Source organism: Electrophorus electricus, chromosome 13 (genome assembly GCF_013358815.1).
Source record: "Electrophorus electricus isolate fEleEle1 chromosome 13, fEleEle1.pri, whole genome shotgun sequence".
NCBI classification, from domain to species: Eukaryota; Metazoa; Chordata; class Actinopteri; order Gymnotiformes; family Gymnotidae; genus Electrophorus; species Electrophorus electricus.
The window spans coordinates 17770198-17797010 of NC_049547.1; the positions used below are offsets into that span (position 1 = coordinate 17770198).

At 52.0% G+C, this 26813-nt stretch overlaps 1 protein-coding gene across 6 annotated transcripts in view; it reads right to left on the reverse strand.

The window, feature by feature from the left end:
- Positions 1-26813, reverse strand: part of ralgapa1 (Ral GTPase activating protein catalytic subunit alpha 1) — a 51785-nt gene that overhangs the window by 12348 nt on the left and 12624 nt on the right. For 3 of the 6 annotated variants that reach the window (XM_035532518.1, XM_035532517.1, XM_035532519.1), the window contains exons 12-39: positions 26626-26763; positions 26361-26509; positions 25587-25710; positions 25000-25237; positions 24459-24623; positions 23535-23675; positions 21062-22366; positions 19487-19611; positions 18851-19064; positions 18394-18561; positions 18127-18279; positions 17839-18032; positions 17592-17690; positions 17132-17287; positions 16838-16966; positions 16046-16171; positions 14774-14832; positions 13801-13909; positions 12855-12965; positions 12583-12651; positions 10967-11101; positions 10614-10797; positions 8485-9442; positions 6024-6095; positions 5751-5874; positions 5231-5386; positions 2175-2333; positions 1348-1475 (exon numbers count right to left, since the gene is read on the reverse strand). In XM_035532518.1, coding sequence (XP_035388411.1) covers positions 1348-1475; positions 2175-2333; positions 5231-5386; positions 5751-5874; positions 6024-6095; positions 8485-9442; positions 10614-10797; positions 10967-11101; positions 12583-12651; positions 12855-12965; positions 13801-13909; positions 14774-14832; positions 16046-16171; positions 16838-16966; positions 17132-17287; positions 17592-17690; positions 17839-18032; positions 18127-18279; positions 18394-18561; positions 18851-19064; positions 19487-19611; positions 21062-22366; positions 23535-23675; positions 24459-24623; positions 25000-25237; positions 25587-25710; positions 26361-26509; positions 26626-26763 — 5888 coding nt within the window. The remainder of the gene's footprint in view (positions 1-1347; positions 1476-2174; positions 2334-5230; positions 5387-5750; positions 5875-6023; positions 6096-8484; positions 9443-10613; positions 10798-10966; positions 11102-12582; positions 12652-12854; positions 12966-13800; positions 13910-14773; positions 14833-16045; positions 16172-16837; positions 16967-17131; positions 17288-17591; positions 17691-17838; positions 18033-18126; positions 18280-18393; positions 18562-18850; positions 19065-19486; positions 19612-21061; positions 22367-23534; positions 23676-24458; positions 24624-24999; positions 25238-25586; positions 25711-26360; positions 26510-26625; positions 26764-26813) is intronic. The other 3 variants (XM_035532521.1, XM_035532522.1, XM_035532520.1) reach the window with 2 other exon arrangements.

Sequence of the window (26813 nt, forward strand, 5' to 3'; positions counted from 1 at the left end):
CACTCGCATGCACATGTGCACATACTTATGCGTGCACACACAAACACGCATAAGCACGTACATGCATGCGCGCGCGCGCACACACACACGCACACACAGATGGGCGAGATTGCTGCAAGCGAAGACTCAAGCTGGGCCAAACAATCTCTGGCTTGGAGAACATGGCAGACGAGAATCACTCTTAACCCCCCCCCCCACCTCGCTTTTTCTCGTTTTTTTTCCTTCCTCTTTTTTCCCCCTCACTGCCTTTGCTTTGTTTTTGTGGTAGACGAATCTGAGCGCGCACGCGCGGAAAGAGACGGGGCAGTGGCCAGAGGAAACCAGCCCCGAGCTTTTCAGCCTCGAGTCTTTGAAGGAAATGAGATTCTACGCTCAGACCTCACATCAGATGAAAAATACTACATAAACTGTCTTCTATGTCATACTGAACAAAATCACACATCTATAGTTGTTTAATGCAACCTCTTTATAGTAATATCTAACTATCAAGTCAACTATATGTCTACATTCGTTTTTGGTCTGATATCGAGGATCAAAGATGAGCCATATTCCACACTTAGGAAAGTCACTGAAATATCAGAGACGATGTCACTCTCAGGGAGCAACACAAGCTATTCAGTCAGATATGAATGAAGTGCATGAGTCAAAACAATTAGAGGGCCAGATGAATGAGATGGAACACGAGAGAGAGAGAGAGTGAGAGAGAGAGAGAGAGAGAGAGTGAGAGAGAGAGAGCGAGAGAGAGAGAGAGAGAGTGAGAGAGAGAGAGAGCGAGAGAGAGAGAGAGAGTGAGAGAGAGAGAGAGAGAGAGAGAGAGAGAGAGAGAGAGAGAGAGAGAGAGTGAGAGACCCAAGTAAATTGCCAGAGAATGATTCTGAAATGGCAAATGGCAGTGCATGCAGGTTGGCGGGTGGGAGCAGAGGAGCGATCAGAGTGATGAGAGCGATTCCATCACCTGAGCCGAGCACAGCTCTACATGCGCACCGCTCACAAATAACACATCAATAATTATCGAACGGGCCGCTCGCTTACTCGCTCCTAGTCTGAGCTCTGGACGCCAGTCAATCACTCCGCGCACACACACGCGCGCGGGCATCAGCCAGTTCAGTGTGGCATGAAAGCAAACCGGAGAAAAGACTGAACGGAATAATCACACAACCTCACACATGCTCCCTCACACAATGACACGCGCACATTCAAACTCACAAAAACCAAAAAGCACCTCTTAAAAGCACAACACTCCTATACAGAAGTAAACATCTACACACGAGAGGCTCACTGCAGAAGTGCGTAACCGGCTAGAAGCACCTATGACTGGTTCTGAAGCCCAATTTGCCACAAGGACACAAGTTCTGGTAGAGAGGGATGAGGGACTTGAGAGCCCGGCTGGCGTTGATGGCCGTATCTCGCACCATGGTGGGTAAGACCTTCCCATCCACTACGGCACCATCGAACAAGGGCCCAAAGAAGGGTACCTGGAGGCAGACACAGAAAAAGTGAGATTATACACATATTTACTGAACCAGCGCAGACCACTACACACGTTAAGTCGTTTCCAATGGACATGGGAGCTCAGACAGCACCGCACAAATTCCACGGGGATCGTTTTGAATTGTGCCGAAGGCGTTTACATTTGAACATGTTTGACATTTTGACTTTACCGGCTCATCCCCATTACAGAAAAACCCTGAACTAGCATAAAAGATTTTTCTTTGTTTCCTCGACATCAAAATCGAGCCAGGATTCAAAGACTGCCATCTTCCGACGCGAGTGACATGAACCAGATGTCCCGGCGCACGGCTGTCACGCACTGAAATGAGGGGCTAAATGGGCTTTCGTGGAAGACGGGTCTCTCCGGGCCACATCGCTCCGTCTTCCTGTGGATGCGTCCCGAGCGCTCGGCAGGCTGCGCGTCGCCGCCCCGATCCATCGGTGGAATTCGATTTCCAGAATCCCACTCATTGAATTAGCGTGGACATAACTGGGCAGGACGCAGTGGCTTCGGATAAGGCCTTAAAACCAGTCTCGGCCGTCTCCTGTATCGAGTGGTCAGCAGAGACTGGCTGACCGATTTCTAACGAGAGGGTGGACAGCGGGAGGCGGCACATGCTTAAGCTCCTGATTTGTATTCGGGCTCTGTTTTAACAGGATGCGTACAGTGAGAATGGACTTGCCTCCGGCTTTTTGATGATCTGGATGCTGTACATGCGGTTCTTCACGGGGTAGATGATGATGAGGACGTCTCCGAACTCGGTGGGGATGATTCCCCGCCGGTAGTCCCGCGTGTGCTCGGACCACACGATGTGCACCTCGTCATTGCCCAAGTGCCTCAGCTACGGGTGGGGGGGGGGGGGAGGGAGATAGAATAGGGAGAAAAAGGAAGGTAAAGAAGAAGGTGGACAATGAGGAGTTATGCACAGATCCAGCACTCGACAACCTTGAGCAGCGTAATTGACATTCCCTGCCTTTCTGGGAGTTCTCCTATTTATTCTCGTGCCCAGTTTAAAGGTGAACGTGTGGCTGCTCTGTCTGCCGGCTCTGTCGCTTCTCCAGGGTCACCCTCGGCAGTGCTATTAACCTTGAGTAGTGACAGGTACAGGCAGGGGTGGAGGGAGGGGTGGGGGCCTCCCACTCCCTCCCAACGCCTCGCATCCATCTTCCCCGGCCCACTCCATCTTTCATCCCTCACTCAATCACCGCAGCGGCCGTGGGCTCCCAAGGCCCGCCTCTCGTCAGCGCTCCCGCTCTGACCAATTGTGAGCCGGCGCCCTTTATGCTGCCTGCCGTGGTTGCCCGCGGCCGCCGTCTAGCCTTCTGCAGCCTTCTGGCCTTCTGCAGGGGCGTTTTAACCGAAACGCCTCAAAAAATGGCTGATCGTTCGGGGGGTGAGTGAGTGGGCCCCACGGAACGGGAAAACGACTTTGATCTCTGCGCGTTACATATGCTCTTGTTGCTGTATTTAGCCTCCACACCATGCTGAAAGCAATGGAAACAGCTGGTCTGCTTTCGAGGCTGAAGGGAGACGGAGGAAGGAGCGAGGGTGAGGCAGGGGCGTCCTGGGGGGGGGGTGCGGGGACGGAGGCAGAGGTGCGTGGGTGGGGGGTTACAGAGCCCCGCGTGCCCGACTGGATGAATGAGTGTGTTTCGGCAACGGCGACTGGGCTGACACGCTTTAGTGTCTGCTTAACATGGTTTAGTGTCGCTATCAGGCCAATCTCGCTGCAGCTAGCGTTACCAGCAGCCCCTGCAAATCCAATTTGGCCCTGAAGAGTCATGGTGGGCCCAGTGGCGAGGGGACAAGCCCAATCTAATTTGGGTGGAATATGGTGGTGCGTGGCGAGGAGGAGCCCCCAGCAACCCCTTTAGGCGGCTGACAGGAGCACACAACCCTCCGCGGAGCTGTCTCACTCCGCCTCAACACGGCGCGCTCAAATTACAGCTATGAATTACACCAAAGCCGTGCCTCGCTAACACCGTCTGCTCTCGCCACTTCGTTTGAGGCTGTGTGTGTGTGTGCGTGCGCGCGTGTGTGTGGAATAAAACGATTTATTGTTTATTGGAAGATAAGGGTAGTCTAGGCTATGCAATCCTCTTTGATCTCAGCCACGCTGGCCAACAACGCTCCCAGATCCTCTAAGAAACGGCTTTTTTCGTTGGCAGCTTCTCGGACCACACACACTAACAACTCAAGCTTGATCTGCAAACGTATTCCCTGCGCTCTGGTACGGAGCTAACGTCTCTCCGTCAGAAGCCACTCCTTCAGCCGCGTGCCGGGTGATTCGGGGGCCTGATGTAAACAACTGGGTAGTGGGAGCTCCAGGACTCCTGGTCTCAGCAAACCAAAGGCACTCAGAGAGGAGCAGTTGTCTCCTGCTTTGCCCGTGTGGTTAAGGACACAGAGTTGCGAGTCACCGAGCAAACAATCCATCGTCTGCCACTTCCTGGTTATCCCGTGCCTCCCTGACGAGACAGCTGGCAACACGGCACGGAGGCGGCACGGAAATTAAAGCTCACCGCTAACGATCCGTCTGCTCATTACAGACAATTACCAACCAGTGTCTACGTGACACTGTCCTTCCACACAGTTCACACACCCCCTCCGCCCGCTCCTCCCGGCTCCCTTTTAACGCAGCGGGAGGGAGGAGAGAGGAGGAGGAGAGAGGAGACGGTGGGAGGGGACGATGGCTTTGCTTAGCTAGGGGCAAAGCTATTCCTCCATTCAGACCGACAGCCGTAATCCTATTACTGCCCGCCTTCCCCTCGATCTCAGCTCAAACCGTGGCCCCGCCCCTCTGCTCTCTTCTATATTGTCATGTGCGCTCATTAATAAGTCTTGGGAGGACATTAGCGCTTTATCGCCTCAGCTTGGCTCAGAAGACGTATGCCGAAGGAAGTCGCGCTAACGACGCGCGATAGGTCACTCGGCGCAGGGCCGCCTGCCAATCGCACGAGCCCATGCCGCGACCTCTGAGCCAAGCTCGTTAGCGCTAATTCTGCCGTCTATTCGATTCCTGCTGCCCAATGAAGACGAAGAGAAAACAAATACCAGGGGAGACGAGCTGGATATTTGCGAGGCTAGAGTAAAGCAGCGAGATGTTACTCGGTGAGGTCGTCAGTACAGGGGGTGGGGGGGCGGTTTGGAGAGGGAGAGAGAGATAGAGAGAGAGAGAGAGAGATGAAGTGAGCAGCTACACTCCTCTTCGGGAAGATAAAAGCAAGCCGGTGAGAGGTTGGCCACTGTAGCAGGATGAGACGGCGTTGTTATGAATCATTATTTCCTCTTGTGTGAGGGAGGCCGTGCTGCTCAGACGCGCTCGGCAGCCACGCTCTCTCAGCGGGGAGGCGGGGAGCAGAAAAGGAACGGGGCCCGGATCTGGCCTGATGACACCAGGGGAGAGGGCGCAGGTCAGCGCGGCTTTGTGTGCCACTTCACCCAGTCACAGGAAGAGCAGAGGCTGCCGGGAACCGCCGCTGCCGTGGAGAGGGGGAGGGGGAGGGGCCACGGCTCCCACTCCCTTGCTCGGCCCCTCTCTGCTGACCTCATAGACAGTAGTAATAGGTAGCAACAGCAGGAAAAAGGCAGCTGTGGAGGAAATCGATCGCTTTTGATAGTGGACCTACAGGATGGGATTCAAGTGTTTCCAAATCTACAGAACCGGTTCCTCGTAGGAACGTGCGACATTCGCTCTCTCTCGGCCTGGTGCGGACGGTCTGTCCTTGCGGCTGGTACCTTTTTGGTGAGCGGGTCGTCCGAGTCAGGCAGCATGCGTGTGGACACGTGGAACATGACCTCCACGGTGGAGGTGGCGAAGTATGGCATGGTCAGTCCCGTGCTCTTATTCCGCTGAAGACCACCCATGAAACCACAGTGGCTTGTTAGGTTTACCTACACACAGGCACGTGCACACACGCACAGACACATGCACGATCACACACAAGAGTACAAAGGCTCATCACATACACATAGCAGCCTATTCTAAATATACTTATGCATATATTATATAAAGGCCTTTATATTAACATAAAGGGCTACAAAAGGCAAATATAATGACCCATATACTCAATAAATTCAGTGAACCCATTACAAACTCCTTTTAGTAAAGGTGCTAAATCAACATTCATTCTTATTCTGCCCTGGAGTTTTTTTCCCCAGCAGATACATGTTAGATTAGGGTTAGAGTCCCAGCCCGGCAGGCCGGTGTGTCTAGCCCCTGCGGTAAGCGTGCATGCGACAGGACGAGGCCACCTACCTCCCAGCCCAGCCCTGCCACAAAGTCCTCGTAGGCCTGACTGCCGTTCGCGTTGGACAAGATCGAGTGCTTGTCCTCCTGCCCCTCAGCCACGTAAAACACGGCAATCTTGTGGGTCTCGCGGCTGGGGGGGGGGGTGAGAGGTTCAGATCAAAATGCCAGTGACTGTGGATCTGAACGACTTCTGGCGTCCCGCCGCTTGCCTTTGCGGGGGGAGGCAGAAGGACCGGGCACGCTCGGGCTCTCGTGCCGTGGCGTGGTTCATGGACTCACCATTGCCTGGAATCCAGGTTCTTCAGCTCCCGTAGGAGCTTCTCGCTCTTCTTCAGCAGGTGGAAACTGCTCCTGTGGGGAACAGGTTAGCGCGTGAGAAAATGCTCCTGCGGGGAACAGGTTAGTGCGTGAGAAAAACCGAGAACTGAGTTTTCCTTCATGCTGGCTTTTTTTTTTTTGTGCAAATTTGCTGGCAAATTCAATAAAACCAAGACGAGGTGGAGGACGAGAAGGAAAAAAACCCCCCATAGAGAACTCCATCAAGCAATCAGCACCTGTCCTCAGCGTGAGATGCAGGTCCCAGCCTAAACCCACACCACACCCAGGGCTCGCTCGTCACTCGTTAAGACAGAACCTTCCTAATTATATCTGCCTTTGTTTTTCTCACAGACTCCTGGAAAAACCTGACTGGCGGTGAAATTACAAACGAGGTGATAATTCCCCAAGTCTGTGTATGATGAGAAAGATGAAGAAAAAGAAGAAGACGAAGAAGAAGAAGAAAAACTCAGCCAAGCCATCAAAGTGACAGGACAGATAGCTGGATGCTTTCTTTTCAGGTTGCTAGTAAATGCGAACTCATGAAATAATGTGAGATAATGTAACAGACTTTCCTCTTTCCCACTCGCACCCTTTTCTCTTTCTCGTCGCGGTTACATGAGTCATTCGTAAAAGCCACGCGAGGCTGTGTAAAAGGACTTTTTTGTTTCGTGCTCTTTTCTTCGAGCTGGGTCCCTCTTTATTAGCTTGTTGCAGTGTAATGGTCTTCATTTTGCCCATTGAAAGTGAGCCATTTGAGAGGCGCACGCCGGGACTGCATGAAAGAGGAGCATTAGGTGTGCGCCCACGCTCACAAAGCGCGGGCAGATCGCGACGCCTTAGTCTCCGACCACGGACAAATGATCCATGAATGCCTGGAGAGCAAAAGCGGGACAATTCCTCATTAAAGGGGCCCGTGCACACTCCTTCAGCTCTCCCCCTTCTAATAACCCCACAGCTTCTAAAGGCGCGCACACACACACACACACACACACACACACACAGAAGACAGCCAGCTTCTAAAGCCAGCAGCCTTTTATTTCCACTCCGAATGAAAGCTCGTGTGGCCACACGGCAGATGACAGAGCCCTCAAGAATTAATCTTCCATAAGTGCGTGCGCATACGCATGCAAGGATGCGCGCACGTGTGCTTACACACACACGTGCAGACGCACACACGCAAACCTGCTGCTATACACCTATAAGAGAACAATGGACAAAAACCATTTTCCCCTCGCCGCAGTTCAGAGCTCATGTGCATCATAAAAATGATCATAAAAAAACGCCATTTCTTCACTGACCAAAATGACAATTATTCCTAACCTGGAAATATTCAGCCATTTCAGGTAATATCGCCTATTAGGGGAGAGAAGAACACGTCTCGTGAGTCTCTGCGGAAGCTGTCTCGAGGAGAGTAGTGCAACTAACGAGCTGATGAGGAGCAGAAAAACACAGACTGCTTTAAGCTGATTAGAGGAGCGGCAGATTCAGGCACACACACAGAGAGAGAGAGAGAGGCAGGATGTTTGCATGCATTATCGGATTTCAACAGCAGCATCAAATGGAGTTACACTAACGCCGTAATCTGGCTACTGCGCCAGTCCAGGGTTTCGGAACAGTTTCTGGCCATTTAGGTTTACTGTCGCCTGCTCGGTTAGACTGCCACCACAGAACCACGTCTGCTGCTCTGGGATTTAGCTGAACGTCACGGGTAATCAGGGTGTGGCGGGCACCCAGCATTTGCTGCTTCGTGTCACTGATGTGGAATCCTTTCCGAAAACAGTGATGGCACATGATTTGGAAATGTTACTTTGTTAAAGGTGAAATTATGCAGTAGAATTACGCATCAGTCGCAAAGACTTGAAACAAACTGCTCTGTCATTCTTCCAGTGACCCAAACGAACCGGGGACGAGAAGAGAGAGATCGACACGACATTCAGCACAATCGTGAAAACTTTTACAGGCTCTCGATGTTCGGATAACAAAGCAGGTGGTAAATGGAATGTCATTGCAGATAACTGTTTACATTGCTTCACAGGTCTTTCTTGCCTGTGGCAATTTGTACAATGCGAACAGTGTCGTTATGGCCGCAACCTGTAGAAGCGAGGAAGGGTCCGTGTGCAAACCCACAGGTATGACATTCCACCCTAATGTTTGGGTTCACTGCAGACTTAAGTGTTCAGAGTATTACTGGCCCACACTGACAAAATACATCACCCATATTCTGCAAACTGTAATTACAATACGCCTTACAATGTCAAACCTCCATGACGCAACAGTGATTCAATGATTCAAATACTGTGATTGGACAAGAGACCCACATGACACCAAGATAAAGCCTGAGACTGGATAGGATGCACATAACAAAAAAGCGCGCGCGTGACACGGGCGTCGCGTGGGTCGCAGCGCTGGCTCTAGGGCTCACCTCTTCTCCCAGGAGTTCATGCCTAGCACGTTGAGCAGCAGCCTGCAGTGGTAGAAGGCGGACTGCGGCCTCTGTGGGCTCGGCTCCGGCTGCCCCGCGGCCCTCATGCTCAGCTCGTTGCCACGGCGGAGCGCGAACTCTCGCTCCTCGGCGCACTGCTTCAGGATGGCGTCGATGACGTCGTTCTCCTGCTTCTCTGAGACGCAGGCGGGCGGCGGGGCCGGGATGTTGAGGGGTGTGCCTGTGTGCTGCAGGCACTCAGGGCTGGAGTAGCCCAGGTACTGCAGCATCTCGTCCAGGGCGTCCTCGCCGTCCTGCAGGGATGCCCAGCTCGGGACCACCTCGCGGCACACGCGCTTGGCCCGCGGAGCCATAAGCTCCAGCACCGCCTCCTCCTCCTCCTCCTCCTCCTCTCCATCCTCCTCCAGGGTCTCCTCACCGTGCTCCCTCTGCATCTCCTCGTTCTCCCCAGGGTCCTCGCTCTCCTCCTGTTCCGCCTTCCCCACGCCGTCGCCCTCGCCGCCCCGCTCCCTGCTGCTCCCCGGAGGAGCGGAGGCCCTGTGACCGGCGGCGGAGGCGCAGTGAGGCGGGCCGTAGAGCACGGCCGAGTCCCACGAGTGCTTGCCCGAGATGTCCCTGACAACGAGGCGCACACAGGCGCTGGTGCTGACCAGGCCGGCGGACATGCCGCCCCCTGGCACGCCATCCTCGGCGCGGATCTGCAGGCAGGAGAGCAGCGTGGTGCCGTTCAGCGCGAAGAACTGCAGGTTGGGTGTGTCGAAGAGGTCGGGGGCCAGGTCGCTGCTCTCGCAGTAAGGGTTGTCGTGGTTCTCGCACACCTGGCTGGTGAGGGTGGCGGGCCCGCCGCTCATTGGGTAGTGGCCTAGGTGGTTCACCAGGTGAGAGATGACCGTACGCGCTGCTATGGCGATTAGACCCTGCTGGATACGGCTCCTCACTGCCAGGGTGGACGGGGGGAGAAGGTGGAGGGAGGTTTCATGTTAAAAAAGGTTTAGCAAAATGAAAGTTTCAAAAAGGTTCGAAAATCCCCGAAGGATGGAGAAGCAGAGAGGATGGGGCAAGGGTGGTGTAGGTAGGTGAGAGAAAGTATGAAAAAAGAAACAGAGAAGGTGATGGGGGTAGTGTGAGAGAAAGAACAAAACAGAGTTTTGGAGCTCTGCATGCACATACACATACATCCACCCATACCCATACACGTGTAGTTAGCCGCTAGTGGCAGCTCACTGGACCCCAGAGCGAAAACAAAAGGGAGCAGCCTGAGGAGGATGGCACTCTAACCATTTGTATAACGTTTATATTTACATCAGATACAACCACCCCCCCCCAATTTTCCTTATTGGCGATTTTTGTCTTGGGATTCATGGTTGGGTTTTCTGATTTGGAGTGCAAACATTCCATTCGCAGACACTCGGTCACTGCTGCGCTGTCACTCAGATGAGCACTCCTCAGAGCTCAGTGGGGAGGGTGCTGACTACAGAGCGGATATCTGAAGAGAAGCACACGTCCTGGAGCTGGTGGGGACGGCCAGTGGAGACACTCTCACTTTCGCGTTCCCCGACCTGCGGAGGACGCCCGCGGGGAGCCGAGCCCACCGGCACCGCTGTAGGACGTGCCTGGAGGCCGCACGGCACAATCAACGTAACTTCGCCCGCCCGTCCCCCACCCCCAGGGGAGCGGGAAGCAAACTGGGGCGGCGGGGGGGGATCGTGAGGAGTGGGGGTGGCTGAGCCTGAGGAGGGTAGCGCTCCAGTCCAGGCGGGATGCATGCCTCGCTGGCGGCCCGGATCATTAGTGGCGGGCTCCTGGCGGGGGGGCGGGGGCAGGAACGGTGCCTGGGCCCCTGCTGGGCTGCGCAGGAATTAAAGCGGCATGGGGCGGCGGGAAGAGAGACCGTGGCCGGGGCCGACGTCACACTGGGCTCAATCGGGCCTGTTGCTCTGCTGGGCTCCTTCACTCCGACTTGGACTAATGGTGGGGGGGGGGGGGGACCAGTGATCGCACGGGGGGGGGGGGACCTCAGGAGCATGCAAGCTACAGAAAATGATCACTAAAATCCTTCAGGTAGGGGAGGAGGGGGAGGAGGAGAGAGGAGGCGGGGCAGGGAGCACCTTCGGTCACAGGCTGCAGCTTGGAGGAGCGCTCCGAGTCGGGCGAGTGGAGGGGCTCAGGCTCCCGCAGGACCTCCAGCGGCAGGAACGGGTCGTAGGCGGGACTGCTCAGGTCCGACAGGCTGAGCGGGAAGTAACGCGGGTTACTGAAACTCTGCGCCCCGTACACACAGCCGTGGAGCACCTGAGACGTGGGAGGGAGGGGGGAAAATTCCAATTCTGCATTACGCAAAGTTAGAGTAGGAGGATGTGACTTTGAAATAAAAATCCATATTTTAATAAATGACAGTGTAATCTTTGCGGTGGCAGACAATATGGCGATAACGGCAAGTCCGCCGCGTAGCCGCTGGGACCTTATAGATGGAGCTCAGGACGGACTTGTCCGTCTTGTCTTTGTCTGGCGCCAGCGTCTGGACCGGCTGGAGCAGAGTCTTTGGAGGAAGCACCATGACCCAGTCCAGCAAGCAGAGCAGCAGAGACACCACCAACTACACAGGAGGAGGGAGGTCAAATGGAAGTGCACGCATGCAAAACAAGAGCATGAGCAGTTTGAATTGTGCTTTCTAGAGCAAGTCGGTTTGACAGATTCGTATGTCGAAAGATTTATATTTAGATTCCACACGGCATTATGCGCAACAGGTTTTATACACAAACATATTAAAAAAAATGTAATTAATTTAAAAATACTGTGTGTGTCTGTGTGTAAGGATGGATGTACATACCGGGTTAGGAGAGTTACATTAAAAATGTATTCTGTTACAGATGACTGATTACCTATTAAATATGCATCTACACAAATCCGACTTTAAATCTTAAAGTAACAATCTTATTATTTTGGTGCTTTTGGATGACTTTTTAACCCATTAACTGCCAAGGGGTTTGTGAACACTGTTCCCCTACAGTGCCAGCCAGTATGGCCACCAACATCCATCCATCCATCTGTGTGTGTGTGTTTTCAATGACGAGGCATTTTAATGCTAATGGACATTGCATTGATGACATATCTTTGTGCATTGCCAGTTGTTTAAAACCTAATAGTCTAAAAACCTAACGGAATGAACGCTATAATTTAAAAATCTACCTTTTCTAACATAAACTGGTTTCAGCTCCTAGAATCTAAGAAACACTTTGCTTGCACTGCTGATGAAGGACTTTTGTCAAAAATGTCCTGTTTCACTGGAAACCTTGTGTACCTCTCTCTCTCTCTGTCTGTTCAATGGTGCTTTTGTTTGGCATGAATGTAATAAGACACATTGTTGCCAAAGCAGCTAACAAGAAACACATAAATATAGACATTACATAAATAAGACAAATATTATAGAAAGATATTAGACAAAAATATCTCTCTCCCTCTACACACACATAGCCACACACAGTTAAATAAAATATGTATGAATTCTATTTCCATTTGAATACTTTAAAAACAAGAAATGTCTTCAATTCATCAAGTAATGACCCACAGGTTCAGTGCCTGCAGTAATGTAAAGGTTTCTAGAAGGTTAAAATCATTTTACAGGATCTGGAGCAAAACCAATACAAATGTGTTATTCTATTTATTATATTCTATTTTTTTTTAAACTCCTGCATATTTGGTAGGTTAGTGGTTAAGGTACTTGAGTCGTAATCGGAAGGTTGCTGGTTCAAGCCCCACCACTGCCAAGTTGCCACTGTTGGACCCCTGAGCAAGACCCTTAACCTTCAATTGCTCAAGTTATATTCAGTCATAATTGTAAGTAGCTTTGGATAAAAGCGTCAGCCAAGTTCCGTAAATGTAATAAAGATAATATTTCTTTAATAAAATATCTAGTGTTGTATTCCCCACTCTATCCATAGAATTATGAGAATGTATATCCAAGGATTTTAACTGGGTCTTTGTGAGTGCATGCAAATATTTATGCATGTGAGTCTGTGTGTGTGTGTGTGTGTGTGTGTGTGTGTGTGTGTGTGTGTGTGTGTATACAGTACATACCCTCTTGTCCAGCTCATGAGGGGAAGACTCCGTAGAGGGCAGCAGGTAGCTGATGGTTGCAATGAGTACCTGCAAAACACAAAGCACACACAATCAACCACTGCAGCCAATCTGGGACAGTATGGAAGAGTATGGATGAGTATGGACAAATATGGACAGTATAGATGAGCATGGAAGAGTGAGTATGGATGAGTATGGACAATATGGAAGAGTAGGGAGTGCACAGGGGAGGACTAAACTTAAGTGGTGGCAGGTCACAATGGTTTATTTACCTCTACTATCTTCTTTGGAGTGTCGGGTGGGAATTTTTGCAGATCGTCCACATAGTTTATGAGCAAGTGCAGGATGTCTGAAGCCACCAGCGCTACAGTTTTGTTAGGGAACTGAAAAATAGAATAAAAGTAAATAAGTGTGAAGGTACTGTGTGAGAAACTATCAGCAGGCTCTGCACTAGTAGTGCTGTGACAAGTGACAACCACTCCAACCCCTGGTCCCAAACACACACACACACACACACACACACGCTGGCGAGGATGATGTGGATTAAGGTGGAGTTGTATTTATGGCAACCACCTGACTCACAAAGAGGCAAAGGCCTATACACCAAGAACATGCCCAACGGACCAACCCAGGTCCCTCAGTCCGGAGGACTGGAGGCCCACTTCACGCAGAAATATAATCATTGCTCAAAGTCGCTGGGGCATGCATTCTTCAGCGGATTAGCTTTCCGTCTATGCGTGGTGGCGAAGGGGGACGCTGCCTAAGCCCCCAGACCTGTGACACAACCATGTGCCAGTGCAGAGCCCAGCTGCAGGACCAGCCTGCAGGCCTGAACCACAGCTTAAACTGCAGCTCTGATGTTGCACTGCAACATCACTGCACTTCACCATCACTAACACCATCACTACATCCACACCACCGCACCATCGCCACACTCACACCACCACTACACTCACTCACACCACCGCACCATCACGGTACCATCACTACACTAACTCCCACCACTACACTCACTCCACCTCCACACCATCAATGGCCTCATATCACCGCACCAACACTACACTCACACCACTACATTCACTCACACTACTGCACTCACTACACCTCCACACCATCACTGCCCTTAGACCACTACACTACACTGCAAGACACTGTTTGTTAGTTTCAACCCAAAATCACTAGGTTCAGTAAAAAGGAGGTTTTTAAACGGTGAGTCACCTTCAGAGTGACACAGATGACATTGAGGGCTTCTTTGATCTGTGGGTGCCGTGTGCCGTGGACCAGTTCTTCACAGAGCCAGATACCCAGACTGCAGAGAGCGACACACCTGAAACGTACATGCACAAAACTAAGCCGGAAGAAATGGAGGCTTACACTGGGCAGAATGAATAGCAAAAGCAATGTATATACAACGAACACCAGCATAATTACAAGTTCGCGTTAAGAAAGACATAAATTCAGTACTTATTCACATTTCATAAGAAACTGTTGTATAATATTTTCACATTTAATAATCCACTCTATAATACAATCTTCAAGAGATTACAGCAGCCTATCACAGTATCATGCAGTATGGTACGTGAAATACAGACAGATTTCTAGGAACACATTCCTGCCGATTCCTCTCCCCCCGCCCTGCCCCAATTCCACCCCCCCCCCCCCCCGAGTCACACCCCCAATCCTGCCCCTGCCCCACACCCTTCAGCTCAGTGGCTAGCCCGTGCCAGCGCCAAGGCCCACATAAAGCGGTTGCAGACTACTGGCCCTAATCTGTCTCATGAGTAGACATCAATTTTAGCCCTCAGCACGGTACCCCTTTACCTACAGATGCCGCCGTTCTTTACACAATGATTAATCTGTCTAAGGGCTTCCCTGCAATCTGCCAAGAGTCAACAGCACGGTGACGTAATGTCTGGAATATTAAGTCCGAGGAGGGTGTGTCTGGTTAAACCTGTTTGTTTAATCGCCGTTTCTGATATTTACAAAAAGCTAAGAGTTTACCTCTGAACTACTGAATAATCTTTTTGACTTCGTAGTATTACAAAATAAGTCAGTAAGATTCAATCCTCTGGCTAACTCAAAATAAGACAAATCTGGAAAAGCACTGTATCACGAGTTGGTACGTTTTACTCTGCAGAGTTGCGGTGTGCGTGGTGGTAGTTTATATGTGTGGTGTGCTCGCGCACGTTACCTCGCTGGGGCAGACGGCTCATCTCGGGCTGAAGCTAGGATGTGCTTAATAATGTGTTCCTGGAACATGGAGGATACGAAGTTATTTACAAGAATCTCCATAAGTCAATACTTCCACTTTACCATGAGAAAGCCACAATGTGAATAAGCTCTGTCAAAACAATGTTTGACAAACTGGTGACATCTTAAAAACAGATCAATACAGATTCCATCTGCTATCAGTCTAACTTCCTATTCCTAACACAAACACACACGCAGACACACACGCAAGCATGCACACACCCCTTCAAATGCACAGACAGGAATAATGCAGACAGACAAACCGATAATGATCTGACACAGTTCAAAGAACTCAGAACAGGGCTGCAAAATCTGACATAAAACCAGCAATCTGGCAACACAAAACAAGACACATCCAACCATCTGGAAGGGTAACCATCTCTGAACACACGAACACAGACACACAGACAGACAGACACACACACGCATGCGATCACACTAACCACTGCCTTGTCATTCATAACCAGACGCAGGTTATGAGATGCCATCGGGTGAAGTTGTGTATGCGTGAAAGGGGTGCCGGCCTGCATGGCATTAGCTGCTTAAGGGCAGCCAGAGCAGCAGGGAGTACAATAACAACACCCCCGCCAAGAACACGCTGCCGTGCACGCATCGCACACCTCTCATTAGCCCATTAGGAGAGCGCGGGAACAATTACACAGATAACAGCAAGTTTCCTGGCCGCACGTGGCTGCCGCACGGACGAAGCAGGGGAGCGGGGCGCACGCGACCGCGCCGGCTCGATGGCTGATCGCTGGAGGCCCGGGTCAGCCAAAACGTGCAGCAAGCGCGTCCAGGTCGGAGGTTCTCGTTTTGATACCAAGGATCTGGCAAGCGAAACCTCGGACAGGCAGAACAGCGGCGTGTAGTGGGGTGTGGCGGGTGCTGTGAGACTCAGGAGCCTCGGCAGCAGACTGGGAAGCACTGAGCTGTACACTCAGATAAGGAAGCGTTATATACAGCGGCAGCGGTCGGGTGTGATGAGAAAACAGGTAGAGGATTCATAAGGGCTCAAAACAAAAAGCCAGGATGGTAAAGTTATTTATGATTTATTATTTAAATAACTAAAAAAAAAACCTGAAGGTTCATACCAAATCCGTACAGCTGAATAGAGGCATTCATCTGTGTAAGAATTTCACTTTTTAAACCTGCTGGCTGGCTGCTAACCCACTTGGTTTTAGTGAGGCACTCTAACAGGGAAGGATTCCCATACCTTAACATCCTTGAATTTGGTCAAGGCGATGTCGGCTGTGGTGGGGTGGAGGGCAGGAAGCTCCTCGTATAGGTTGGGGAAACACACCAGAGAACCCAGCAGCACCTGAGCCTCCACCCTTGGTGCCTGGGAGAGAGAGAGAGAGAGAGAGAGAGAGAGAGAGAGAGAGAAAGAAGTGGGGAGGAGGTGGTGAGCGTATACGTGTGTGTGAGATTTTGCATGAATGTTTAAAATGAATGTTAAATAAACCAGAATGAAAGATAAGAAATCTAAAAATACATAGGCTTTTGGTTGTGTGTGTGTGTGTTGTAATGAAGGCTGAAGGCAGCCATTCTACCCAGGCCTGGGACTTGAACCTGGGTCTGACAGGAAGTAAATGTGAGTTCTGACCACTGGACAAAAGAACCAGCTCCCTGGTTTAGCAACCAGATCACCCATTTAACCTTCCTAAGTGTGTGTGAGGGTGTGCGCGCGGGCTCTGTGCTGCGTGAGTGCGAAGGTGTGCGCGCGGGCTCTGTGCTGCGTGAGTGCGAAGGTGTGCGCGCGGGCTCTGTGCTGCGTGAGTGCGAAGGTGTGCGCGCGGGCTCTGTGCTGCGTGAGTGCGAAGGTGTGCGCGCGGGCTCTGTGCTGCGTGAGTGCGAAGGTGTGCGCGCGGGCTCTGTGCTGCGTGAGTGCGAAGGTGTGCGCGCGGGCTCTGTGCTGCGTGAGTGCGAAGGTGTGCGCGCGGGCTCTGTGCTGCGTGAGTGCGAGGGTGTGCGTGGGCTCTGTGCTGCGTGTTTTTCAGACACTCACGTTGAGAGAGGAGCAGGTTGTGACGCGGCTAGCCGCTATGATGAAGTCCAGGATGAGCGACGTGGCCCCCGGCAGACCGATGGAAAAGAACCGTGGGGAGCAGTGCTTAATGATGGTGTTCACGATGTCCTGCACACACACACACACACACACACACACACACACACACACACACACACACACACACACACACACACACACACACACACACACACGCGGCAGCATGAACACATAGAGGGTTTCCCAGGCAACTTTACTCATGCACACACCCACCCACCGCACATGTATCCGGACCTGGTCCTGGTGCAGCAGGCCGCAGTGCATGATATTGTAGAAGTGTGTGAGGAAGTCGGAGTTGGGCGACACGTCCTGCCTCCTCTTCATGATCTTGCAGATCAGTTTGTAGGCGTGGAGCTTCCCCTGCTTGTACCTCTCCGACAGCATGGTAGCCTGCGAACACACACACACACACACACACACCCCAACAAACAGCCACCCCCATCAACCGCCAACTCCCAGCACTCATCTGAAGCTAAAATTCACAGACTTTGAGAACAGGAGCCTCCGGGTCCAGCCCTGGACAGAACTGAACTGCAGTTGAGGCTCCCTGCGTGAGCCGTGTGGCTCGCTACATGGTCCCTAAGCCCAGTTCAGCGTTTTAGAGGGGAGTGAGTGCAGCCCAGCAGGTGTCCAGGGCTGGAATCGGATGGCCGGGCCCGGGGGGGGGGAGGGGGGTGATAGGGGTTGCACAGACTTTAAAGAGCCATGGCGTCAGGATGCGTAGCGGAGGGATCAGATCCGGAGGGGCCGGCGACGACTGGTTGTCAAGGGAGATCCCCAGATTGTCTCGGATCTGTGGAAATGCGTGGAGAGCGAGAGACAGGTGTTTAATTACAATTTACCATTGATTTGTAATTTGATCTTATCCTCTGAGTGCATTTATCTGTGTGTTTGTGCGCATGTATGCGAGTATGTGAGCGTGTGTGCGCACGTGTGCATACCTTGGCCAAGTTCTGCCAGAGCTCGCAAAGATAGTCAAAGACCTGTGCGTGGATCTCAGGGTCTTTAATGGAGTTCACATCTCCCAGAATGCCAAGCATTCTTCTCCACATCACCGTGGCGACATCAGCATGCCAGCCGGTCAGGGAACCCCCAGCCATGACACTGCAGTCCTCGGTGGGGAACTCACTGGTTTCTGTACAGGAAGCAGAGTGCGACACTGGGGTCAGCGTGTGGTCACACAGCAGACCAAGACCAAAAACACTGGTTTCTGTGCCGTTTTGTCTCACCCAGGTCGTCGGGCGTCTGCAGGACGGAGTGGTGCAGCTTCTCATCCAGCTGCAAGTCTTTGTGTTCTACGTGTTCGGCTGTCAGGGTGGCAGGAGATGGCGTCTGAGAGCGAGAGCCGGCCAGGGAGTGCAAGGGGGAGGCGCTCTCCGAGCCTGTGGCCCAGGTCCACCAATCAAGGACTCAACATAGGCACAACGCGTGTGTGTGTGTGTGTGTGTGTGTGTGTGTGTGTGTGTGTGTGTGTGTGCGCGCCCCTGCGCGTATACCTGTGATGGTGGCAGTGTCAGCAGACAGGCCGTGCTGACTCAGGCTGCTGGTCTCTGAGTCCATGTGCAGCGTGGTGAGGCTGGACTGGTCTGGCTCGTCTCCTGCTGGCGGCGGGACACACGCTCCCTCCTGCTCCACTGCACACACCTCGGGGGCGAAGCTGAAGTCTGCACGCGTGGACAGGCATGCCCGTACATGCACACACACAAACGCACGTACCCACACCAACATACAGAAATCAAAGCCAGTTAGCTCCAATTTCTTTAATTCAAACTAACAATACTCATGTACGAATGAAAGGACAATTGTATAAGGAATTAATTCATTTTTAGCTTCAATGTTTTAGCTTCATTTAGGTGCAGTGTGACAAAAGCCTTAGACTTTCTACATTTCTGCTGCTGCCAATGGAAAACAATAATTATTATTATTACGTCTAGTATGTGTCCTGATACATACTCTCAAACTTGTTGTCATACTGGAAGGCATTGAAAGAATCCGATTGGCTGTCGGAGCTGATGAGGTCACTCCCACTGGCGCTGGCGGGAGACGTCCACTCGGAAGGCACGCCGGGGTCATCCGCGGGGCGCGTGGCGTTTGGATGGGTCAGCACGTCTGGGAAATCCTTTGGAATCTCCAAACTGCCTGGACTACTACCACGTCTCGTCATACCCTGCGAGTGTGTGTGCGTGTGTGTGTGTGTGTATATATGTGTGAGTGAGTGAGTGAGTGAGAGTGTGTGTGTGTGTGTGTGTGTGTGTGTGTGTGTGTGTGTGTGTGTGTGTGTGTGTGTGTGTGAGTGAGTGAGTGAGTGAGTGTAAAAAAATAGAAAGAGATACAAGTAGATGTCATTATCTATATTTACCTATACACACACCAATGCATTGTGTTAATTGGACTGTGGCTGAAATGAGTTGGAAGGACCATACAGTATCTTTACAGAATCAGAGTTCTGGATCCATACATTTGTAAAGCTGCTTTGTGACAGCACTCTCCCCGCATGAACACCCCTGAACGACCTCTTCAGCTAAACATGACATTGGGGAGCGGTGCGCTCGGAGGCCCAGCTGTGAGGCTGAAGATGGGCGAACTCACCGAGGTGCCCCTGGACCGGAGTCTCTCCTGGATGAACTCGTCCATCAGATCGCTAACATTTGGGTTGCTGCTGCCCGCGTTTTCGGAGACAGGACGCATCTTCGGCGTCAACTCATCTTTGCTGGCTGCTCTCACACACACACACACACACACACACACACACACACACACACACACACACACACACACACACACACACACGTTCTGTCAGACAAAGGCCACTTTAGAATGTTAAAACACATGTGGGTAGCCAACGATCTTGCACGACAATCTGTGTCATTAATTTATTTCCTGGGTGTGTCTGTGTCCATTTGATACACAAATACTTTTGGGGGATTTTTGTGCATTTTGGGAACAGACTAAACAGAGGAGATTTAAATCAAGCACAGCACAAATTAAAGAGTGGAACAGCACTAACTGCAGCCTGGTGATTAAAGGGAGAAAAAATATCACCCTGAAAAGGCAGGAGACCGTAAATGGGATTTCAGTCAGTAAAGCAATGAAGGTACTCACAAGTCATGCAGTCCCCAAACAGAACAAGAGGGAGAGAGAGACAGACAGGAGGGGGGGGGAGAGAGCGAGAGAGAGAGAGAGAGAGAGAGAGAGAGAGAGAGAGAGAGAGAGGCCCTTCATTCTTGGGTCTGAACAGACACCTCAGGTAGAGGTTAGTGTGTCTTCAGTGGTTAGGACTGGGAGCGGTGTGTGTTAAGGGCCAGCCACTGAAAGATGAGGTAGCCTCCATCCCCCAGCACACAGGAGGGCAAATGTGTGTTAGGAAGTGTGTGTTAGGTGCTGAACCCCACACAGTCATCCCCTGGATCTGGGCAGGGCACAGGGGTAAGCGCTTGGTTCCGTTTTATTACATGGCAAAACTGTTAAGTGTTTAACATACTGCACAAATAGGTTATGCCAAATCCTCAGTTATAATTTAACTTATACCATCCACAGATAAGATTTCTGCCAGTGCTAGGTTAATAAAATGACCTGCATGAATTTACTAGACAAGTGCTGCCCTCTCCTGGCAAAAACCAAGTTTACATTTTATCCAAACCAACAGGTTATTTAGGTGACCAGCTATAGAAATGTTGGTCAGCATTAGTGAAAAGCCCGCTTCTTCCTGACCATGCTTTAAAACTCACAGTAGATTGAGGTTGGTTCAAGTGAAGGTTGAAGATTTGGTTCTGATGTGTGTGTGCATGTGTGTGTGTGTGTGTGTGCATGTGTCTGTGTGTGTGTGTGTGTGTCTGAGAGAAAGAGAGGGAATGCTGGAGGGAGACATGAGGTGGCATGCAGCATCCAGGGGGCAGAAGGGCAGCAGAGATTAGATCCCAGAAGCTGGAGGGAGGGGCCATCCCAGAGGAGGGAGGGGCATCGGCCTGTTGGCTCTTTATGGAATTGAGCTACTTTAAAAGGAAACACAAAAAAAAGCCTCAATTCAATCTGCATTCAGGCAAAAAAGGATAGAAAATCAAATAGTTTTAAAAAAAGAGGAAAACAGGGAACAGGCTGATATTTTTTGTTGTATTTTTTTTGTCTTCCGTGTTGTTGCAGGGGATGGAGGCCGTCGGTCCTCACCTGGTGTTCTTCTTCCAAAATAGCCCATAACATGCGAGTACAGGTCCTTCAGGGGTGCGTCGGGGACAGGCGCTTTGCTGTGGCTCAGTGCCGCCGCGTGGCTCTTGGGCTTGGAGAGAGCGTGCACCACAGATTTATACATGCCACCTAACAGTGCCACCTGCTGGCGGGAGGGGCTGCAGCCTGACTCCTGCGACCTGGAGCGGGAGGCGCGCGGGCGGAGCGAGGGTCTGCCCAGGCGGCCGTGCCTCGCCCCACCGACGGAGCCCCCCTCCCGCTCGCTGCTGTCCCCGCAGGGCCCGCCCTCCCCGGACCCTTCTCTGACCTTTGCCCCCGTGCCACCGACGCCGGCCGAGTGGCCGCTGAAGTGGCCGAGGCGTCGGAGACGGGCCTTCCAGTGCGCCTCCTTGGGGTCCAGGGGGTTGAGGAACTGCACGGATTCGGTGGAGGGCCGGAAACTGACGTGCACCCCGCCTCCCGGGCGCTTTTTGGGGCCCGAGCGGGACAGTCGGGGGCGGAGCAGAAGCTGGTGGGCGTGGGGATGCTGGACGACGGGCTCGCTCTCGCGCGGCTGCTCTGCGGTGCTCTGTCTACACGGCCCCAAGTCTGTCCTGACCTCGGCTAACGGCAGAGTGCACGGCTCCTCCGTGTTGGTTTGGCCCTGCGCGCAGGCTGACGCCCACTCGCACTCCTCTAAACACTCATAGAACATCTGCTCACATGGCTCCGCCTCCCTCTCCTCCAGCGCCCCACCTCCGCTGCCTCGGTCTGAGCCAGACTCCGCCCCCGGCCCACCTAGCCTCGCCTCCCCAGGCGGCCCCTCTGGGTCTCTGAGCAGGAAGTACTCGCGGAGGGAGCTGAAGAGATCCTCCTCTCCCCCCCTCTCGGCCAGAGGAGTGGGCGTGGCAGCTGGACATGTCCAGTCAGGGATAAATGGGGGTTGGGGCCCTGGCATCTGGCAGAGGTGGTCGTAGATGTTATCGCCCACCTCCAGGGAAGATGCCCGGCTGTCGAGGGCGCTGCAGGTGTCGGAGGGGGGACGTGGGGGCAGGGGGCAGTGGGGGGAGTCTGAGGGGGTGGCCGCGGAGGGGGTAGTGTGAGACGGACTGTCAGAAACAGGAAGTGCACCTTTGACCCGCTCGGCGATGGAGGGCTCCATGATGTCAGAGGCGCTGCTGCTGCGGGGGAGGGGCGTCTGCTCCAGGTCAGCTGACACGGAGAACACCTCCGAGGCGGGGCTCTCCTCGCTCTGAGAGCAGTGACGGGCCCGTGGCCCGCGGGCTGCTAACGGGGGATCCTCCATGTCTGTGCACACGCAAAGCATGCAGAACACATGCCGAATATCAAAACACGACTTGGGAAATACAAACAGTCATTACAAATCTACGTCTTGTACAGACACGCACGCACGCACGCACGCACGCACACACACAAAGAGAGCGAGAGAGAGAGTGATATTGTTCCAGAGATGGTATCCACGAGTTTAACATGACAATCTCCTGACTGAAACAGCATTTTAATGTCTGCTGATAAAACTGCTGTGTCCAAAAGAAACATGCAGAAAGCAAACGCATGCATATATCAATAACGAAACAAGAAAACAAGCTTCACATCAAAACAAATTCCACTGGATGAACAAGTCAGACCACAGCCACAACAAACTAAAAGTGCTTATTAAAAAAAAAACTTAACTGTTTTAACAATCTCCAGCTGCCGGATACAGACATTCAGTAAACACAGATTCAGTCACAAATCAAACACATGACACAAATAAATATGAAATAAGGTACTAGACAAGGAGCGCAAATTGGTGGAGGCTGTACACAACTTATCCCAACACCTGCATTAACATGGAGCAACACACAAGCCCCACCCACCCACCCACACCCACAAACAGGAGGCTGAGGTAGACAAAACTGTCTCAGGGCATAAGGAGATAGATCAGTGCAGGCAGATGGAAGAAAGCAACAATCATACACACTCACAAACACAGAAGTGTCTCTAATTCTGCCCTAACCCTAATCCAACACACTAGTGAGCTGTTAGTGAATCAGGTGTTAGGCTACATTTACATTACAGGCCTTAATTCTGACTGATTTAGTTCTACCTTTTTTCCCCTCGCCGGTTCATATTCATGTTTCTAAGAGAAGCCATGTCGGTTCTCACTGGGGTCACATGACCGTGCGTCTGACACGCAACCTGCCTGGCACCACACATGACGGTGAACCTGGGCAGTCCTGTGGTGTGAATGTAGCCTTAGATCAGGACCCTGCGGGACCCAGCTCAGCATGACACGGGGCTCAGGACGCTGGAGTCAAAGAGCGCAGACGAGCAGTAAACCCGAGGTAAGCATGCAAACAAACACAGACTACAGAGGGCATGCGCTACACGCTTCTATACACCCACACCCACACACACACCCACCCACTTGCAGTAGTGCAGGCATACAGAGGAGGGTGCAGGCCGGCTCTACCTGACAGCTCATCAGCTAGGGGGGTGAGGACAGAGGTGGGCAGGAGCGGGTGGGCGGGGTGCGCGAGCACAGGTGCACTTTTAGCGCTGCGGATAAACGCTGCCGACAAGAGGCTGTCACCGGTTGAACAGCTACGCAGAGCTATGACACACCGGGGGGGGGGGGACGGAACGATGGAAGAGAAAAATGGGGATGAAGGAAGAGAAGGGAAGGAGTAGAAAGAGAAAGGAGGGAGGATGGGATGAAAAAGAGAAAGAAGTTTAAGAGAGTGCACAGATAAGCAGCAAGGCAGACAACAGGGATCGTTAAATAGAGAGAGAGAGAGAGAGAGAGAGAGAGTGAAAGAGAAAGAGACAGACTAGACAGTTGTGACAGTAAATCGACCTCCACTGTTATTCCCTTCACCTTCCTTATGTAACGCATTTCAATTCCGTCTCCATCCACATGCCTTGGAAGCACAGTGGTGTCTGCTACTACAGCATGTTCAAGGCTTATGAAGGGAAAGGAATACATACTTGAGTGTCACTGGCATCTTGCATCAGTTTTAATGACAGTTTCTGGAGTGCAAACTTTGTTCTGCTGGGAAACTCCTGCATACTGACACTGACTGTGTGTTAAATCTCGTCTTGCTGTTTGAGGGCGATTCATGTGGTCGGACACAAGCATTGGTGCTTAAGTGATGGAGACTGTGGCTCCCCAACTGCTCCTGGAGCTACACGGCCCTGCAGGGATCGGCTCGAACCCGATTTAAATGTTCACATTCTCCTGACAAGGTGGGCTAGGTGCGTCAGGTGAGGCTTGAATCGAAACCCTGCAGGGTGGAGATCTCCAGGGTGGAGCACCAGGAGGGCATCTCCCCGGGCTCCTACACACAGTCACTAGGTAAAGTGTGATGGGGTGGGGTGGCGTGGTGTCTTGACCCACCGACGGTCTTCTGCCGGACGATGCTCCTGGCCTTCTCGATGCCCGGCGAGCCGGCAGTGGTGGCGCTGCGCTGGCGCATGGCGACCGCCTGGCCCGGCGGGTCCCGGCTCCAGCCTTTGGAGAACGAACGGTCCACCACCATCTTCTGGCCCTCGTGGACACCGCCTGCGGGGGCGGCGTAGGGAGCGGCAGACCCACTTCACATACTGTTCACAAGTGCTCCCTTACACCCTCCACAACAACCCACTTTAAGAGAGGGGACATTTTAGTATTGTGCCATTTCCCTGTTCTCTGCACACCGCTAGCAGGACAGAATAAACATGCCCGTTGAATGCGTCACATCCACCACGCTACCTAGAAAGCCTTATTTTCCATTTATTTTCTGAACTTGGGGTTTTAAGAGTTCACCGTTAAGCTCCTCTATCTGTCTGGTGCCTAGGCTTCAACAGGCACTCAATCAAATCCTTGCACAAAAACCCTTTGTGCTGACATGACCGTGCGCGCGTGTGGTGTGTGTGTGGCGAGAGTGCTTGCACGTCACCTCTGCCCTTGTGTTTCTTCTGCTTCTGTTCGCTCAGCTTGTCCAGGGGCAGCTCGTTAAGGTCCAGGTTGTAGAGGTTGCGGGCCAGCACCTTAGTGAGCGTTTCCATGGTGAGGGACCACTCAGTGACCAGCTCCTCCCAGCAGGTGAGCGAGGAGAGCACAGCCAGCAGGTCGTCCCAGAGCTCGCGGGAGATATACACGTTCAGGTTGCCTTTGATCCAAGCCACGATCAGCGTCTGCAGTAGCAGGGCAGGACAGCGTTGGAATGGCCAAGCCACTACCACCACTCAGAACAGACGAACATTAGTGTGAGTGTGAACCGGCTGGCACAGCTCACGGACAGAGCGGCCGTTGATACACAGAACAGTACAATGTACAGGAAAGGAATTAATGCCTTCATCTGTGGCAAAAGTTTCCACTTGCAGACAGCCCCCGTCTGTACAGAGGGAAACATTACTAAAAGCAAACAACTGCTGCATTGTGTGTGCCCGTGTTTCTCAAATGTTCTGGGGAACTCTGTGGAGTCCAGGCTCGCTGGGTGTAGGTGGGTGTAGGTGGTTGCAGGGGATGGGTGGTGGAGAGGACCTGAAAGATGGCCCCTGCCAGCCGGCCTGACAGTGTGTTGCTCTTCTTCCCATGAGGCATTATGGAGGGAGGCCTCTTCATCACGCACTCGGTAACTCGCAGCAACACAAGGAGGACCTGCTCCCTGAGACACACACACGCACCGACACACGTGGAGTCCATCAGCAAGGCTTCTCTTTCACACAAGTTCAAACTTTTGAAGATCCTAACGTACACAAGCACATTAATTCTTTTTTCTAGGCATAAAAAATGTCTGGAAAGAACACCTATTCGGCCAGGGTTAGTTTTACACGGGCAGGCGGGGTGATGTTCTACACCAGTAGGCAGGGAGATGCTTTGTATGCACAGTTTGGCATTTACCTGGGTAGTTTGGTGTTTACTTGTGTTGTGTAGATTGGCGTTCACTTGCCAAAGGCCTTCTCAGAAGAGTGGCAGTTCTGGTAGCTTTAAATTCTGCTATATGTGTGTAGCATGTTAAAACCCAGGTTATTATAAGTGGCTTTATTAAATAGCACCATTTGGCAGAGATGATGTGTGTAGGCTTACAGACAAGTGAGTGAAGAATTTAGACCAAATCCAAATCTCCTGGTTAATAACAGCCCTTGACACACAATGTTTAATGTTTCATGTAGCCGTTGATTTATGGGAGATTTCTTATCCTGTCTGAACTGGTCACAAACATTAACCTACAGAGGTCTTTTAGTACACTGACTTTATGGACATGTGCTAGCACAAGTGCTCTATGCCTCAGTTTGCCTGAGAGTAGAGGGTTACCAGGTCTTCTGGTCCATGGTCTGATGCATGACCAGGCTGCGGTAGATGTTGAGAACACGCTTGCACATATCAACATGCTCCTCCAGCAAAGTCTTCAGCTCATTTGCTGGCTCCAACAGGAAGACGTTTGCAGAGTTGGTGATGAAGACCTGGAGAGGAGAGAAGGAGGAGGAGGAGGAGGAGGAGGAGGAAGAGAGGGAATAGTCAGAAGTGAGGTACCAAAGCTGAACAGTCAGAGGTGAGGCGAGGCCAGGCCGGGCCGTACCTGCAGGGTGGCTTGTACACCTGCACGGATGCTGTATTCCAACAGCTCACTGTCGGAAGCTTTACTCCCAGATCCCTGCAGACCCGCCCTGTTCCAGGTGGGATTTCTGCAATGGCTGGAGCCCTTCAGACCTCTCTCCTACACACACACACACAGACACACACACAGTCAGGGAATCAAAGCTTACA